An 18229-nucleotide genomic window follows, 5' to 3' on the forward strand; every position below is an offset into this window, starting at 1 on the left:
ATCGAACAGTCCAGATCAATTTCAAATTCAAAATTTTTTTACCATTGGAAATCCAACGGTCTAGAAAACTAGCCATTGGAAATCCAACGGCCTAGAAACGAACATGTGGCCTCCCATCAGATCATCTTAGTGAACCTGCGCTGGCGGGCCACCCCCACTTTTTGCTGTTGGGATGCGCGGCCGCGCGCGCATGAACACGCGCTTTGTGCAAAAAAAATTTCAAACGCCCTCTGACGCCACACTGGCGTCAGATGGGCCGGTCCATGCCTCTGTCGATGCTGGGCTAGCATGGAGACCAGCTTAGGCTGGAGTGGGTTGGCTGGGTGTGGGCCTAATGGTTCCCCGGTAGAACTGCTCTAAAGGTTAGGTTGGAAATGAAGCTGTTAAGTTCGCTTATATAACTTATAGTCCAAGAGTTTTCACGCACGTGCTCCTGCACGTGCAAGGCTCAGCGCCTCAAGCTGTTCCAGTAGGTCACGGGTTCAAGTCTAGCACGCAGCACTTTGGGTTTTTTTTTCCAGCGCTTTCTTTGTTACTCTCGTGTCCCAGGTTAGAACCCAGGCGTGTCCACTTCCATTCCCTTTATTTTATTTTTCATTTTATATCATTTTATAGTTTGTTCTGCTTTGTCTTTTGTTTTATTTTCTAGTTTTATTTTTCGTCTTTCTATTTCTAGTCATTTAAGGTGGTTGTTTATTTTTATTTTTTTGTTTTAGTTTATTTTTTATTTTTCATACATTGAGGACAATGTGTGATTTAAGTTTGGGGGTGGGAAATAAGAAATTTTAGGTTTTTAGCTTTTGTGTCAGTTAAAAAATTTCATTATTTTAAGTTAATATCAATGAATTATTTTAAACGTTAGAACAAATAGACATGGTGAAGGTTGATCCCATAATCAAGTCTTTAATATTTATCGCTGCTTAGACACTAATTCATGAGTTATACTTTGAAAATTGCACATTCACACCAACCTGGTTTGTGGGGAGTGAGATTGAAACACTTACTTTTAGTCTAAGTGTATTTTAATTTTTGTTCTTAGTAAAGTCAAGTTTAGTATGTGTTACAAATAAAGTAATAATTGTTCCACTCGGGACTTTGCTTAGTAACTGGGTCAGTCCTGCCTGATCAACAGTGATTCTCGCGTCAAACGGTAGAGTCTTGGCATGGGGCATGGTGGTTAGTTGGTTTTATAGCCTTTTCAGCTCAAGTTAATAAGTTCTTAGAGGTGTTCTGCACCTAGTGCCCTAAAGCCTTTGTGGTTTGAGAGTCATTGACCTAAGGCTCAAATAGAAAGCTTAAGGGAACTAACATTGCACGACCACCACTGTTATTAGAAAATGAAAAAAAATTGAAAAAAAAAGAGAAAAGAAAATATATATATATATATATATATATATATATATATATATATATATATATAAAGTTAGTACGTGTGGAATAAAGAGAACGAAATGTAGGGATTTTAGTCGAGTCTCCTTAACCGTGTTGGTTCACTTTTACACCAAGGGAAGTTCATGAATTCTTTTCTAATTGATTCTAAATGGCTTAGACTCTGTGGTGGGATTGGTTCGAACTTTTGGAAAGATGTTCTAAACTTTAACGTTTTCTATGAATTGCAACTTGAAGATGAAAATTTTGTCTTAGTTGAGTTTTAATATAGTTTCTAGTTTGTTAGTTTTTAATTTGTTTTTTTACTATTGTTTTGCTGAGGACAAGCAAAAAGCTAAGTTTGGGGGTATTTGATGAGTTGATTTTATACTATATATTATTCCCTATTCTTGGTATATTTTGGTGAGATTTGATGTTTTGCTATGTGTTTTTAATGTAGGACATGCGAACTTGTTTTGAGCAAAAAGAAATCAAACGGTGAAATTTTTGAGTGATTCCAATTGGAGTGGGTTCATGAATCTGTCAAGAAGATTGTATCAAAATTTCATAATTTTATCCCGAAGAATCTGATCGTGGAAGATTAATTTATGCCCAGCGTGCAGTGCTGGCAGATTGGGCTGCAGAGCTTATTTGTGACTTTTGGGCTGGAAGATGATGGATTTTGGACTTGGGGTCTTCTCGGAACTTGAAGAGGAGGTTCTAATCTTAGTTATCCTTTTATTATTTTATTTCCTAGTTTTTAGAAAACCTTTTCTATGAGGGTTTTAAGTTGGAGTAGTATAAATAAGGCTTTTTAACCATTAGGGTTTGGGGACACAACATTAGGAGGAGAAACATTATTTTGGAGAACTTCAGACTTTTTACCTACAAGGTGTTTTCAATCCTTTTTCTAGTTAATATATTTTTTTAAGTTTTTATTATGATTGTTCGTAACTAGTCCTTTTGCTAGGCGAAGCCACGAGCCTTAGCATGAATATGTAATTTTATTAATTTGCTTATGAATTGATGCATGCTTGCTTTGAATTATTAATCACCGCGATTAAACCATCTAATTGTCTTAATGATTCACGACCATTAGGGTTTTTAGACAAGGAAATTTCTGTTGGAACATCACCCTGAAATTGAAGAGGGCTTTTTGTGATTAGTAATTATAAGTTCACTTAAGGCGAACATCAAACTCGGTTGCATGGTTTTTCAAAATATTTTTTATTATTTTAAATTCCAAAATCAACCTTTTTGAAACTTTGTTATAAATAATTAGCTAAGAATTAGTTTAAATACAAATTATTCATTCAATCCCTGTGGAAAACTACCCAGGTTAAGGTGCTATACTACGATAACCTTAGACTCTTGCGAGTATTTTTAAGTGTTTTTATTCCTACTTTTGCACGTGGTAAAAATCTCTATCAGTAAGTGTAATTTGGTTAGTGCAAGTGTTTTAACTTGCAGACATGTTTTATAAATAATGATCAAGCATTTTAAGTGTTTTATGCAGCAGTACTAGAAGTATTTTATTTGTATGCACAAATATAAGGGTTTTTTATTTTTATTTTTTTCATTCAATATTATTGCAAAATCTTATATACTGATTGATGATACGATGCAAACTTATAAGTGGGCTTGGAGCTTGTGTGCCTTGTATATATTGAAACCCCAGATTAATATACCCAGAGTAATGAATAAGAAAGAGAATAATAACATGACTGATAATTTACTTCTTGACACAACAAATTAACAAAGAATGAGTAGCTTACCTAAAAATTAAAACAAAGTAATTAATATATGTCAGCAACTGCATTTCATTCTCGAAATATATGAGAGCAATGAAAACTATATGCTAGAACAGGGAAATGCAATTTTTCCAATAAGTATGAAACAACAAAGGAGGAGAAAAAGAGCCAGAATTAAAACAAGAGATCATATTAGAAGAGTTATCCTCAAGCCATATATTTTTCTCACCCTGCCCGTGAGCCAAAACCATAATAAAGATAAATACATGAACCGCGGCATAAAATAAGTACGATGCGCAAAGCTATGGAAGAAAGCGCTGGAAGACCTGTGTTACCCTTAGCAAGCCCAACTGTATTCACACCTATGGATACGAAGGAAGAGGTGAAAGAACTAGAGCAATAGAGAAAACTTTACACAACTCAATCGAGATCTAAGAGAGACTAAAATTTGTTTATACAAAACATCGCGGGCATGCCCAAGAGAGAAAAATCTAGCTTGACTGATCCAAGCCAAACTAGGACAACAAAGGCGTGGAAAAGGAGGCATATTCTCAAATTTCACTTTATTATCCATTTTTAGGTAACTGTTAATAAGAAAAATCCAACAGCCATCTAAACATTGTGAAGTTGTGGAGAAAACAACTTCGCTTGACACAAAAGCAAGTCAGAAATTTGATATGTAGAATTTAACAGTGTGTAGTTGGTAGTTCCTACAACGGTTTTATTTTGCAAGTCAAATTTTGGGTTGTATAAGGAGTCAAACTTATCCAAGATGCAATTTTTAGCTTTGAGTAAATTGTAGCTATAGTCCCTTTACTTTAACTCAATTGGAGCAATGATACCTCAACTAAAAATCCATTACCATTGACCCCTCAACTCATCAAAACGTGTAGCTATGGTCGCTCAACTAAAAATTCATTACCATTGGTCTCTTAACTTTAATTCAACTGGAGAAATGGTCCCTTAACTTTAACTCAATTGTAGCAATGGTCCTTTCAACATAACTCGTTTTGACAAATTTTTTAACGTAGTTGACAAAAATGACCATAATTATACACTTTAATGAGTTGATGGACCCTAATTATATAAATGGTTATTCTAACATAACTTATTTTGACCAAATTTTGACCAAATTGATGAAAAGGACTATAGCTACACATTTTAATAAATTGAGGGACCAATAGTAATGGATTTTTAGTTGAGGGATCATTGCTCCAATTTGATTAAAGTTGAGGGACCATTGCTATTAGGTTTACATGTTTGCGACGACAAAGTTAACAAGTCAAGTACGGATTGAGCATAATCTCACACGATTGTCGTGTAACATGATATATATATGATCATCTAACAAGCTGTAAAACACAAAATATGTGTTGTATTCACATGTTAGTCCTCCCTTAATGTTTTTTTTCCCTGTTAATTTGATGCTTGAGGACCTTGAACATCCTAACTTTTAATCTTTCAAGATTTTCTTGTTTGTGCCTTTTTATTGATTCATTTGTTCTATGTGGTCAAAAGGGTGTTTATCTAAAGAGTGATTAGTTCTCCTCCTTTTATTTTGGCTAGACCTTCATTTACCTCCTAAACTAGCACACTGTTGTTAACTCACCAATCAAACTATTTGTTCTGTCAAATTTTTCTCGAACTAGCATGATTTAGTCAATATAACACTAACGTTTTATTTTTTGAGAGAAACGATAGAATTTCATTAGCGTTAGATGACCTGAGAGTCATGCGACTCACTTTTGAGGTATGAAGTCTACACTAAAACGGTGCCCCTTAGGTTTTGCCTCTCCAACTCTTTACAGTGGTATAAAAGAATGCTTGTTTTCAAGCTTTGGGGCGTTAACAAAAATATTGTAGTTAGGACCATCACCAACAAAGTCATCATCACAAATCAAGTTCATTCTTAACTTCTTAAGTTTAGGCTTTCACTTTTAAGATTGTTGCGACTAAACTTAAGAAGTTAAGAATGAACTTGATTTGTGATGATGACTTTGTTGGTGATGGTCCTAACTACAATATTTTTGTTAACGGCCCAAAGCTTGAAAACCTTGACATCAAGCATGACTATTTGCCAAACTATTCGTTTGAAAATGTACAATCGCTGGTCAAAGACAGTCTTGATATTTGTCGTCATTTTGGGGAAGAAGAGGATTACGTTTTTAACCGAGCACTTGCACTTCTGGAGCCATTTTCCAACGTTAAATATCTGTCTATTTCAGTTCATTCTCTAAAGGTAAGAATCTGCCCTAACTCGTTTGTTTTACTGTTTGTTCTCTTCATTTGTAAAGTGTTTGCTTGTTTCCCCCATTAAATTTTAAACTGCACTAGGGAAATGATTAAAGCATTTCTTCCATTTTGCCAATTTATGATATGAAATAGCATATAATGCATCATGAGTTTATGTTTGATCGATATTTTATCATTCAAGGAGGGTTGTCTGCCTGCATTTGATAAACTGCACGAATTGAAGTCCCTTGTCATAGAACATGAAGAAGTAAGATGTATTTCCACTCATGCTATCTCATTTCGGCATGCAGCTCTTTACTATTCTAATCGCATTCATAAATTTCAGGACCAAGATTGTGTTGATGAATACGAGACGCATCAAAGTTAGAAGATTTCTTATACTCCTAGGAGCGATGGAGTACACCAGATGTTGTGCCTATATGTCTGATATCACACCTCAAGACTATCGCTTTTAGGGGATTCAAGGGGTACCCGCACGAGAGGAAAGTTGCAGCATATTTGTTAGAGAACAATGAAGCTTTGAAGAAGATGACTATTCAAAATAAGTTTTACACAGAGATGAAGCAGAAAAAGGGTTCCGAGGACTGCCGAGTTGAATTGATCTAAAACGAAATGTTTAACTTTTACAAAGTTGGTATTTTGTAAGTCAAATATCAGGTTTTAATATGGATTCTGTTAACAAAGTTTAGATGGATTCTGTTCATTTTGATGGATTGCACATTTCTTAACCTCTATGATTCTCTATAGTGTGTGTTTGTTTCTATAAATGCGCTGCTGTTGGATGTCTAAAGGGAGCGATCAACTGGTATGCCTTGCAAACTATAGGCATTATACATTGGTGATATCTGGTCGATATTTTGTCGAAGTGTTAAGAAATGTTGAAGAAATATCAGTTTTGACAGCATCAACTTCCCAAACATTCAAGGGGTGTTTTATTTTGCGAAAATTGGAGATTATTGTCTACATGCAAATACCATCTAAGGAATTTCATTTCGCTATTTATCGCTCATACTCCTCTTTTAGTGTGAATAAATCATCTTCGTCAATTTCAATTAGAAACAAACCTTGGCAAGCGTGTTTATATATATATATATATATATATATATATATATTTTATAATATATATCCCTTTTATTTGCAAATACTTTCTCAAAATTCTGAAAAGCTAACAACGGAGTAGTACAACAAAGCTTTTCTTTGTTCAGGGCAAAGCTTTGTTCTTGTTCTTTTTCCTAATGGAACTTGCCTTTCTTCAAACACTTTGTGAAGGTGCGATGATGGTGCTGAAATGCTGCACAAATATACAATAAAGAAGTAGCTAGTCCATAGAAACTTCTTCCGTCAAAGATGGACTTCAGAATTGGCGAATTTCGGATGGCCTTGATCTTCTCATCATCCATCTATGACACACCTCGATCCAGGATGTCTACTAGAAATCCGAATCGAGTTGTGCTGGCCGACACCTGGAAGGTGACAAAACCATAAATTGTGATGATGTGGAAAATGTGAAAAAATTTAAACCTAAGAGTGCCTAAAAACTAGAGTGCGCTGGTGAGCGGGAATGAACCCACTTCACACGTGACGTTAGAGCATAAGTAAGTACAGTAGAGTGAATTGAGAATCATACCATCGAAAGAAATCCCCAATACTAAGATTTGCCATGAATCCTTGTCGATAAGAAAGCTCAGCTAATAAAATCTGGAGGGTGAAAACAAAACAAGGGTGAGTGGCCCTGTAAATAAAATTTTAATAGAAACCTTCTAAAACGTTATAACCCCTCGATGCAACACCTGTATAGTTTCCAATTAATCATACCTGTATAGTTTCCATAAATATCAACAGTAAATCCATAAATATACCACAACATAGCATCTCATCAGCAATATAAATAATCATGTGCTCAATAATCTATATTAGCACGCAAGTTAGAGTCACCTAATGTGACATGTATGACTGCATCCATAGCTCATCAATCAATGCTAGCACATAAGTCGGAGTCACCTATTGTGACCTGTACGACTTATCCATATCTCACCAATCAATGCTAGCACATAAGTCGGCGTCACCTATAGTGACATGTACGACTTATCCATATCTCATCAATCAATACTAGCACATAAGTCAGAGTCACCTATATAGCTCATCTAGCAATTCCTGCACACGAGTCGGAACCACCTAAAGTGAACTGTACAACAGGTTGGATGTAAATAAATACGCTCAAGTGCTATAATCACGTGAAGGCTGTGCAAAGTATCGCAAGTCACCTACGAGTCGGAACCACCTAAAGTGTGGTCTGTACGACAGGCTGGCACCTACCTTGGATCCAAGGTGAGTGTGTGGTGCGGGAGGTGAACGATCACGTGAAGGCTAGGCCTTGTCCTCAGGCGGAGCACTAACACCGAAGTGCAGGATAATGAGCTATAATTACATCTCGACATAACCATACCCACTGTAATTACTATCATCAACATGTACTCACTTGAAGCTTACCTGGGCGTCCGCAACGTCATTTGACATAACCACTTTAACGTCCCCAAATTCTGAATCGGAACTAAACTCGGTAATAGGCCAAAATAATTAAAATCACGGTTAATCTCTATGCTATTAACCATCATAACTTCTTTCCTTAAAGAAATCAAGTACCATGTTAAATTTGGGTTATTTTATTGCTACATCTAATTGTCTTGTTAGACTACCTACGTACCCTCAAACGGGATCAAGCCATTCGTAGTTCAACTTAGTACGTCAAAGCATTCACAGTCATTATATGTAGGTAATATGCATATAGATATGCCATAATGCAATCTAACACTCAACCATATCATAATATCTTAGACTATATAAATATATGTGTGACATGGTATACATATGCATAAATCAAATTAAAAGCGTTTGCAGCATTATCAATCATATGTATATATACGATAAAAGGAAAATACCCACTCACCTGAGGTCCGTGCTACAACTCCCTAGTACGAATATAAAGACATCACGAACCATCGTCGCCTAGAACAATGATCAAATCACATCTAAGAGTTTATAACAATAGAACACATAATTTACATAAAACACATCCCTACGTAATTCGATCCGGAAGGTCCGCATAACAGATTTCTGATCCATTACTTCCAAAAATGCACATTATAATTCTAGAACAATATCCTAAAGTTTCGGGACAATCCAACGGTCGAATCTTCACCAATTGCCAAAACCAAGTGGCGGTTAACGGTTTATTTTACGAACTTACAAATTAAATTCGGAAAGATCCGTGAGTCGGATTCCCGATCCATAAGTTCCTATAATCCTCAAATATTACGAACAATAACCTATTAAAGTTTGATGACGATCCAACGGTTGGATCGTCGATTCATATAATGACCTAATCACGTATTGTAGAGAATTTAGGTCCTAACGATCAACCTGCGTCATACTATTATCATAACTGAATTCAAGGCATCTAATTTAGCCTAAAAATAGCATCGATGACCCCCTGGCCACGCGCTGCCGTGGGTGGTGGTCGACCGCCCTGACTCACTGGAAAATTCAACTATTTTTAAAAATTCTCAAAATTTTCAAAAATGAAGATATCAAAGAGTAGAGCAAAGTTTATACCTACAGCCAAGTCCAATTTGGCCTAGAAAGGCTCCAATTTCACTCGAACCCGTTGGAAACCCTAGAAATGAGTGTGTTTCAATTCGACCTCTATGCGAGCCCGACGCCTTCACCACGATTTGGGCTTTGTTCCTGGGGTTGAGGGGAACCTATTGGTGGTGGTAATTAGTTGAGTTACCATCACAATTGATGGATCGCCACCACGAACCCTGTCTCACCCACCGTGCGGGTTTCACAATTTCAAGGCCAAATTCCATCAATTTTGGAGTGGAATGGGTAGAGGGAAGGTCATGGAGTGATTCCCAAGTGGTGGCTTGACTTAATTTGCCGGAATTTGGCCGGAGGAACCCACGGTTCCATTACTTCCGACCGGGTCGGATCGCACAAGCTAAGTAGGGATCCTTGATCCCGTGCTGCTCTCCCTCTCTCCCGTCCCCTCCTTCCCCACTCTGATTCGTTCAACCTCCCTCCTCTATTCCATTCCCTCTTATTTTCCTTTCCCTCGCTGCCATCAGGCAGCCTCTCCTCCCTCTTTTTTCTTCTTCTTATTTTCTTATTGGTTATATTCCCACAAGATGGGAGTTCAATTTAATTAAAACTAAACTTAAAATAACCAATTTCAAAAGTTCATAACTGTACCGATATAATCTGGTCTCGCAAACGGCTTTCACCTATGTGTTCGTACCAACGAGTACTACTTAAATACGCTAAAAGAATAAGTCATACGTTTCTCTAACGATGGTCAACGGAAGTCCAAGCCCTTGCCTCTAGGGCATTTTCGTCAATTCCCTTGGTTAAAGTAAATAAAAACGTAAAGTTAGGGATGGGTTGTCACAATCTGAGTGGCATTCTTACCAACCACAAATTCCAGAAATAGCAATTTATTTGTACAAATATGCATTTCTTAAGATTCATATACAATTGATTTTCTTTCAACACGCTCAAAACTTGTCTCAAATGCATCACATGTTCTTCTTTGGTCTTCGTATGGATTAAAATGTCATCAAAATAAACCACAACAAAGAGACCGATAAGGGGATGAAGAACCTGATTCATAAGCCTCGTGAAAGTACTCAATGCATTAGACAATCTAAACAGTAACATTAGCCACTCAAGCAATCCATCCTTACTCTTGAACGCCGTTTTCCACTAAACTTTCATTCACCACCTCCTTTTATTTTGGCTAGACTTTCATTTACCCCTAAACTAGCACACTATTGTTAATTCACCAATCGAAATGTCTCCTGTCAATTATTTTCCTGAACTAGCATGAGATTTAGCCAATTTACCATTAACGTCAAATCATGTGAGTGTCATGCCACTCGATTTTGAGGGCATGACATCTACACTAAAACGGTGCTCCCTATTTTTTGCCTCTTCAACTCTTCACAATGGTCTAAAACATTTTTTTTTCTTCAATGTTTCATTGTGAAGAGGTTGAAATACGAATTCACCCCTCAAAAGCAATTACATACTTTCACATGCATGATCTAAAGGGCGGAAATTAGCTAATTAATGCTAAGTTCATCGAGTAAATCGGCAGAAAAAAATCTTTCATGGATTAAATTGATCATATCATGCCTTTTTAATTTTTTTTTAACATTGTCAACATCTCCAAGAAAACTCAATTCTACAGCTTAACAGTCTAAAAACCAATCCATTTTTCAGAAATGGAATCATAATCCCTTTTCGAAACCCAAAAAAAGAAGAAAATCTAGCCGATTACAAAATGATTCAACACATTGTGGTGACCAAAATTTCCTTATTCCCAGCCGGTAGGAGCGGGAACTCCACCTTCAACAATGGGGGCAGTAGCCAGAGCCTGTGGTGGTGGAACCGCCGAATCCCATCCATCTGCTACTATTGGTGCTGCTTCTACGGTCCAGCCAGGAGCTGCAGGGATGGGTGCAGATGCATCCGTTGGCCACTAAGCATCAGATATTTGGGCAGACCAATCACCGCCAACAGATGCAGAGAAATCGTTGCCGTCCTCGATTGCTGCAGTTTCTTCTTCCTTTTCCTTGGCCTCCTCAGGCTCTCTATAGAAGAATAGATCAACCATAACATCCCACTTGTGTCTGGGAAGGAGTGAACCACGCATTTCCAAGACCATCCTTGTTGGAGCCAGAAAAGACATCCTACTGTGCTTGCCCTTGTTAATTGTTATTGGCTGGGATGCCAATATCAACATAACGCATAGGAGAATCGGTGTCACAGAACGCAATGGTGGGAATGTTTCCGAGAGCAGCTTCCTTAATGGGCTGGCTGTCAGTTCGTGGATCGGTCAAAATGAGAAGACGGGGTTCATTGAATGATGTCTGGAGCTGATTGGTAAAAGTACCAGGAGTGTGCCTGCCAGCAATTGCATTGGCACCAGTGTGCTTAGCAAATTTCAGTACAGCCCTCTGACCGTATGGCCTTGCGGATTGCTCAATGATATCCTTTGGGTTTTCAATCGCAACAATCACTCTGGCTGCCAGCTGCAGCTTGTCCCAAGTTTTCCCAAGATTAATGATATAGATTCCATCGTTGCGTCTCTTGAAGACGTTTCTTTCCATCTGAAAGTCGCAGTTTTTGGTGCCCAGATGGACTTCGGCGGCCAACATCATCTGAATGTCAGCCTCCTTCTGAGAGAGCTGACGCGGTGCTGCTGCGGTGGTAGCCATCATCGAGACTTCAACAGGTAGAGGGGGAAGATGAGCCTCCGGCCGGTTTTCTATGCGAGAGTGAGACGAGGCTGCCTGATCATATCATGTTAGTCTAGAAGAATAAATGATAATTAACTCTTTTCTTTTAAAGTGTTGATGTGGTTTTCTAAATTGAGTAACTAGTGGTATGCTTAGCGATTTGCTTTAAGTTCTCGATGTTTGGTCGATATTTTACTCATGTGATATTTTATTTATGCGGCTTTTATTTCAATTATTGTTTGATACGTGTTTATAAACTTATTTTTTTTTTATTTTGTTTTCTTTAACTTAATATGTGCCGGACAATGATTGATATGCAACAGACAGGCCACACTCATTTTGAGTGCAGAATATTTGGTCGATGGGAGGTCATTCTTTCGGTATCAGGAGCCTCGCCTAATCTTTAATAGCATTGACTAAGTCTTCTCTCATTTAGATGTAATCATTCTTATTCAGTATTTATATTAGGGTAAAGGTAATACTTGAGAGACTAAATATGTAAACAAAATTTTAAAAACTAAAAGACATGGAAGTTGATGATTGGTTTATTATTTAAACGTTGATAAAAGTGATCATTCTTATTTGTGACACATCATTTATTTCAATAAAATATCGTATTTTCTAAAAAAGAAGAAGGGCTCATTCCTATTTGTGACACATCATTTAATTTGTAAATTTTGGTCTATAAATAGGAATGAGTACGTTTATCAACGCTTAAATAATAAACCAATCATCAACTTCCATGTCTTTTAGTTTTTAAAATTTTATCTACAAATTTAGTCTCTCTAACGGAATCCTTTATAAACCATTTAGTAGGCTTCAACTGGACAAGTTTCCTTAATTTACTTGATAACTCGAATTATGTATTGTTTCTGTTCCAAGAAAACCCCAATTACTAAACCGTTGTAGTTTGGTCACGTTATTACATAAATTCAAGGCAAAGTGAAAAGGCGGTTAGATGCACAGTCCTGAGAAGTGAGAACAAACCCCGCCCAAACCAAAGCTTCTTGAAAGAGTGCGTTTGCCGGAAAAAGCAGTCGTTTTGGATGCAATTGAGCTTCACAGTTTCTTGATTTCAGAAGATTTGAGGTACTTTTCTTCTTCATAAACCTTTCTTTTTACTTCCTTATCATCTGTTTGGTTACCGAGAAAAAAGAAAACTCAGAAATGATTAATAGAAATGATTAACGGCAAAGGTCGGAGCGCAGTCGTTCTGAATGCAATTGATCTTCTCAATTTCTTAATTTCAGAACGTTTGAGGCACTCTTCTTGTTCACAAGAATCACAACTCCACTTCCTTACTATCATCTGTTTGGTCACCGAGAAAATGGAGAAGTGATTTCCTGGGTTCTGGTGCGTTGATTATTTTCTTGTTGGGTGTGTTTGTTTTCAAATAGAAAGTAGAATTTCATGGATTTATATCATATCTGGAAAGTAGAGTTTCATTTTTCCTTTAAAATTTACAGGCACATATAAATCAATGGGTTCCACATCAAAACTTCAAGGGATGATTACAGATAGGATTAGTGAACTGCCACATGAATTACTAAGTCAAATACTCTCATCCCTTCCAAGAAAATATGCTTTTAGGACCACTATTTTGTCTAAAAGATGGAAGAAATATTGGGCTTCTGTCCCCGAACTAGATTTTGTGTTCGCAGAACTGTCTGCTGTTTGGGCTATAAATACGACTTTAACACCACCAACCGGTATGTGGAAAAAAGAATATCTCTCTGACCATGTTGATCTTTTGAAGTTTGTCCATGGTGTGCTTTCTCTTCGTGACTCGTCAGATATTTGGAGGTTGCGTCTTCATTGTTATTGTCGTGCTCAGGATGTCTCACTTGTTGCTAGTTGGATTCGCACTGCTATTAGGCATAATGTTGTTGAACTTGATCTCCGTATTAAAGCAATTTATAAGGTTAATGAAGATGGCCCGACTTTGGAGTTGCCTAAATGCGTTTTCTTGTGCACAACACTCGTGGATTTCAAGGTGATGTCAAATTGTATAACATATGCTCCTCCTACATCTGGCTGTTTCCCAAGTCTCAAGTCCCTTGATGTCAAAGTTGAATATCCTCGAGACGACTCAATGGAAAAGCTTTTTTCATGCTGCCCTGTACTTCAAGTTTTATCCATAACCGGAATTGTTTCGGATGTTGTTTCGCAAGCTATGGCTTTGAAGTTCAAGGTCTCTGCGCCCGAACTGAAGATGTTAAAAATGACCTTATTTCGTGATTACAGGAAAGGTGATGGTCCAAGTTACAGTATTTCTATTAATGCCCCAAAGCTTGAAAACATTGACATCAAGCATGACTCTTTGCCAATGTATTCGTTTGAGAATGTACATTCCCTGGTCAAAGGCAGTGTTGATCTCTGTGTTCATTATGGTTCATACCATAATTACGTGTCCGAACATGCACCTGCGCTTCTGGAGCCGTTTTATAATGTTAAACATCTCTCTATTGCAGTTCATTCTCTTAAGGTACGTGTATATACCCTCACTTCTATGTTTTATAGTGTATTCCCTCCATTCGCAAACTACGTGCACATTTCCTTGTATGAAATTCTAAGTTGCATACGGGAATGAATTTAAGCATTTCTTCCATTTCGCCAATTTATGAGATGAAATAACAAATAATGCATCATGAGTTTCTGTTTGATTGATATTTTATTCTTCACGAAGGAGGGTTGTCTGCCTGCATTTGATAAACTGAGGGAATTGAAGCTGGTTATTCGTGATTGCTATTACTGGGATTTGCTAACAGAGTTTCTCAACAAATCACCCAATCTGGAATCTCTAGTCATAGAACATGAAGATGTAAGATGTATTCCTACTCATGCTAATTCATACCGACATGCAGTTTTCTTTACCATTCTCACTTACTTCATGCTTTTCAGGACCAGGTTTGCGTTGATGACTACGAGGAATCGTACTTCGAATGTGTCTTACACTCGGATGATCAATGGAGAAGACCAGAATCTGTCCCAATTTGTCTCACATCACACCTCGAGAGTATCATGATCAGGGGATTCAAGGGATACCCTCACGAGGTGAAAGTGGCAAGGTACCTGTTAGACAATGGTAGAGTTTTGAAAAAGATGACAGTGGAGAATGAGTTTCACAAACAATTGAAGCAGCGAAAGGGTTCTAAGGATTGCGAACTTGAATTTGTGTAAAACATAATCTGTAGCTGTTAGGACATTTGGACGTTGTAATTCCAAACTCAAATGTCGGGTTTTCGATGGATTTTATTCTCAAATTTTTGAATTTGAAATTCCTTTGGAATGCAGTTCCTCCTTTAGCCACTCGAAGCAACCACTCTGATAATTCGGAAGAGGAAAGAATGTCAAAGTTTGTTCCTCTTTTCCTTCGTTCTGCGGGTTTCAAATTGAAAATTTTAGATTTTCAAAATTAAGAACCAAAACGGTAAGTGCAAACATGTACAAAAAATTTCACATTTCCCTCTTTAGAATTATCATAGTCGACCATTTGTTCCTCAAATGTACTCTTTCCACACAATATAAGTGATTTATGACTTATTGTACACTTGGGAGAGATTTCGAAGTCCCCATAACGCGGAATGGTCCACCATATGTTACTATACAAGTGGTGTGATACTTGTGTTAAATAATTAACTACATATAAAGTAAAATTTCCCTTCACTTATATAATGACGCATGGTGTACCACTAGTGTTTCGATTGCAATGAAAAATTTCTCGTTACTTGGGGATTTTGTTGGAGTTAGAGAAGTCGATGAGTGGGGATAAAAACAGAAATAGGTGAAATTAGAGCATGAGAGACTAAGGTTTAATTCCAAAAATTGATATATTTTTTTGGATAAAACTAGATAAATCACACTTTGGATAAACGTAGGCCTCAGCAATGTTGTACTTTTACAATTGACGATGATTCTCATTCTACTAAAGAGAAATTGATGAGCATTCAAAGATAAAAATTGAGTGCCACTTAGTAATACGGTCAGGGGGTGTTAGAAGGAAGCGAAAGATGCAGTCGCATATGGTTCCAAATTTGCAGGGGCCCTCAAATTTTTGCCAACTAATATTATCTAATAATGTTTTATGTTTAAAAAATTGCTTTTGTTAGCACTTTAAGATCTCATTGTGTATTCTTTATAAAAAGTACTCTTTTTTTCTTTCTAAATATAAAAATATGGAGTACAATGAGATATTTTGAGTGTCAATATTTTTTTTGTTAAACGATAGATTTGTTAGATTAGGTATTAGATTAGAAGGCCGACGAGTTTTGAACTTACGCCGTGGTACAAGGTAACACTCATCTTCACCATTGTGGTAATGGGGCACTTGCGTTTGAGTGTTAATAGCACTCTAAAAACTATATATTTTTTTTCAATTTTATTATATAATAATGGGTTATATTCAAGTGAAACTTTAAAGTTTTAGAGTTTTGATTTTTTTTTTAATGTTTGGTTATTTCATATTGAACTTCTTTTGCTTATTTAGTGAATGTTATGTTTATAACTTTTTTTACTTATAATGAATGACATTTATAAACTTGCAATTTGTGAGTGCTAAAGTTTGTTTTGATTTAAGTGATTATTTTCTAGCATCAATATATTGTTATATTTTTAAAAAATATCTAAAGGAGGGCGCCTTTTATATATTTCGCACAGGACCCCCGAAATCTCAGAGACGGTTTATGGTCTGATGGTATTCCTATTCACTTATAAGTGAGATGTAATATCGTTTGTTAAAAAAAAAAAAAAATTGAGTATAAACATAAATTCTTATATAAATACCATTTTGGCATGTACTGTGGTGCGGGTTGATCCCCTAGACCGGTTCTGAAAACTTGGGATTATAGGTGAGCCTTTTAAGTGGGACTCTAAAGTTATTTCTGACCCTGATCCTTTATACATTGATATGTATATAAACAAATTTCACTAAACATGAAAAAATCTATTTATATATAAATATCATTAAAAATTTGGGTGATGCTATCGACACTTCTCTCTTTACTTCCCACATATATCTCTCTTAATTTTCGGCCATTGGATCAAATGAATTATAGAATATCAAATAAACAAATTAACAAAATGTGTATGGTAGGTAAAAATGGGTGTTTGGATAACACCACCAAAAAATTAATATCAAAACAAGAAAAATATGCAAACAATACTTAAATATTACATGTCTCGTGTTTTTAGACGTAAATGTACTAATAAAGTTTACACGGTCTAATTTTTCAACCAATTCTTTTTCAATTAATAAAATAGCTAACCCATTTAGTTTTTCTTGTCACATATAATTGATCGAAGATAAGATTTTATCAACTTTAATTTTGAAAAACCTCTTTATGCAAGGTAACTGTAATTGGTATGGTTAGCAAAATTCTATAAACAACAAAAAAGTGAGCTATTTTCTCAAGTAAAAAAAGTACGAAAACTGAAAACCAAAAAGTAAACTATTTTCTCAAGTTTTTAAAATATGGATTTCCATTTTTAGTTTTGGTTCTCAATTTTCTTATTTTGAACTGAAAAATAAAAATTAAAAACTGAGAATAATGTGGTGCAAATGAAGCTCCCACTTTAAGCCCATATAAGATCTCAGGCTCACCGTATCATCAGTTTAATGATAATCAAATTATTCGTCGAGAAGTATAAAGTGATACAATTTTCAATGCTATGGTGCAACATGAAAAAAATTTAAAATAAAACTTTCACGCAGTAGTAAAGGGTATGAAATGTAGTTGCAGTTTTAAACTTATCGTTTCCTAGTTGCTTTGAGATTTATGTCTCATGAATCATGCATGCATTGTGATACTTACCCCTTATTTATGATTATTAGTTTTTTTTCCTTGTTATTGTAGGGTTTCTTTATGATGTCAATACCACGGCAAATATAAAGAAAATAAATTGTTTTAAATTCTGTAAAAGAAAATTTTAAGTTGAAAAATATTGCACTCAATCGATATGACGACAGAAAAGGTAACAAATAATATTTTGGTGACAAAATTGGACGCATAATATGTCGATTTTGAAGAGAATCGTGGAAATAACTTCTAATTATGGATAAAGGTACCACTAAAATATCATGAGCAAGTATACAGAAAGCTCGTCAACAAGAATGCAAATCAGATGTCAACACATGGAGGAAGATGAAACGGCTATTGGTGGAACAATTGTTTCCTTATGAATACGATTTTTATTTAAGGAAAACTAATGAAAAGGGCTTGAAAACTTTGAGTTTTAATGATAAGGACAAAATAAAGGGTAAAGTGAATAGTACCAGGATTGACTTTTTAGTATAAAAATGTGGTTTTTCGTTAAAGTGAACAGTACTGGGTGCTTTTCGTTAAAGTTCCATTTTATTTATCTAAGGGATATCCAAATTTAAACAAGCAAAGCCAATTGTCAAAGCAAATGTTGAGGAAGACGAGATCTTGCAGGTTGATATCCCACAACAATACATCCATGAAAATCAAGGTAGTCTTCAATATGAAAATATTATGATTGACATGGTTGGAGGTGATAAAATTAATGCGGATTTATATTGCAAGATTGGGAAAACGAGTA

The 18229-nt window shown here is 36.1% G+C and overlaps 2 protein-coding genes and 1 pseudogene across 3 annotated transcripts; 2 read left to right on the forward strand and 1 right to left on the reverse strand.

The window, feature by feature from the left end:
- The first annotated feature begins 5062 nt into the window (after positions 1-5062).
- LOC126589984 (uncharacterized) lies at positions 5063-6216 on the forward strand. Its single transcript, XM_050255453.1, has 2 exons — positions 5063-5358; positions 5698-6216. Exons 1-2 carry the CDS (start codon positions 5092-5094, stop codon positions 5737-5739), a joined length of 309 nt encoding a protein of 102 aa, XP_050111410.1. The 5' UTR covers positions 5063-5091; the 3' UTR covers positions 5740-6216.
- Positions 6217-10677: 4461 nt separating this feature from the next.
- Positions 10678-11700, reverse strand: LOC126589979 (40S ribosomal protein SA-like; annotated as a pseudogene).
- Positions 11701-12619: 919 nt separating this feature from the next.
- Positions 12620-14964, forward strand: LOC126589964 (F-box/FBD/LRR-repeat protein At4g26340-like). Of its 2 annotated transcripts, none has more exons than XM_050255421.1 (5): positions 12620-12760; positions 12922-13024; positions 13138-14156; positions 14358-14492; positions 14573-14964. In XM_050255421.1, exons 3-5 carry the CDS (start codon positions 13152-13154, stop codon positions 14849-14851), a joined length of 1419 nt encoding a protein of 472 aa, XP_050111378.1. In that variant the 5' UTR covers positions 12620-12760; positions 12922-13024; positions 13138-13151; the 3' UTR covers positions 14852-14964. The 2 variants fall into 2 exon arrangements, with proteins under 2 accessions (XP_050111378.1, XP_050111379.1); XM_050255422.1 differs by having other exon boundaries at positions 14579-14964.
- The last annotated feature ends 3265 nt before the right edge of the window (positions 14965-18229 follow it).

Source organism: Malus sylvestris, chromosome 11 (genome assembly GCF_916048215.2).
Source record: "Malus sylvestris chromosome 11, drMalSylv7.2, whole genome shotgun sequence".
In the NCBI taxonomy this organism is placed as follows: domain Eukaryota; kingdom Viridiplantae; phylum Streptophyta; class Magnoliopsida; order Rosales; family Rosaceae; genus Malus; species Malus sylvestris.

What these genes read in the sequence shown, in the direction of transcription:
- LOC126589984 (XM_050255453.1), top strand. Translation starts at nt 5,092, where the DNA reads ATGAACTTGATTTGTGATGATGACTTTGTTGGTGATGGTCCTAACTAC. An exon ending in TTTCAGTTCATTCTCTAAAG is followed by an intron (nt 5,359 to 5,697) that starts GTAAGAATCTGC and finishes CATAAATTTCAG; the next exon opens with GACCAAGATTGTGTTGATGA.
- LOC126589964 (XM_050255421.1), top strand. Translation starts at nt 13,152, where the DNA reads ATGGGTTCCACATCAAAACTTCAAGGGATGATTACAGATAGGATTAGT. An exon ending in TTGCAGTTCATTCTCTTAAG is followed by an intron (nt 14,157 to 14,357) that starts GTACGTGTATAT and finishes TTCTTCACGAAG; the next exon opens with GAGGGTTGTCTGCCTGCATT. An exon ending in TAGTCATAGAACATGAAGAT is followed by an intron (nt 14,493 to 14,572) that starts GTAAGATGTATT and finishes CATGCTTTTCAG; the next exon opens with GACCAGGTTTGCGTTGATGA.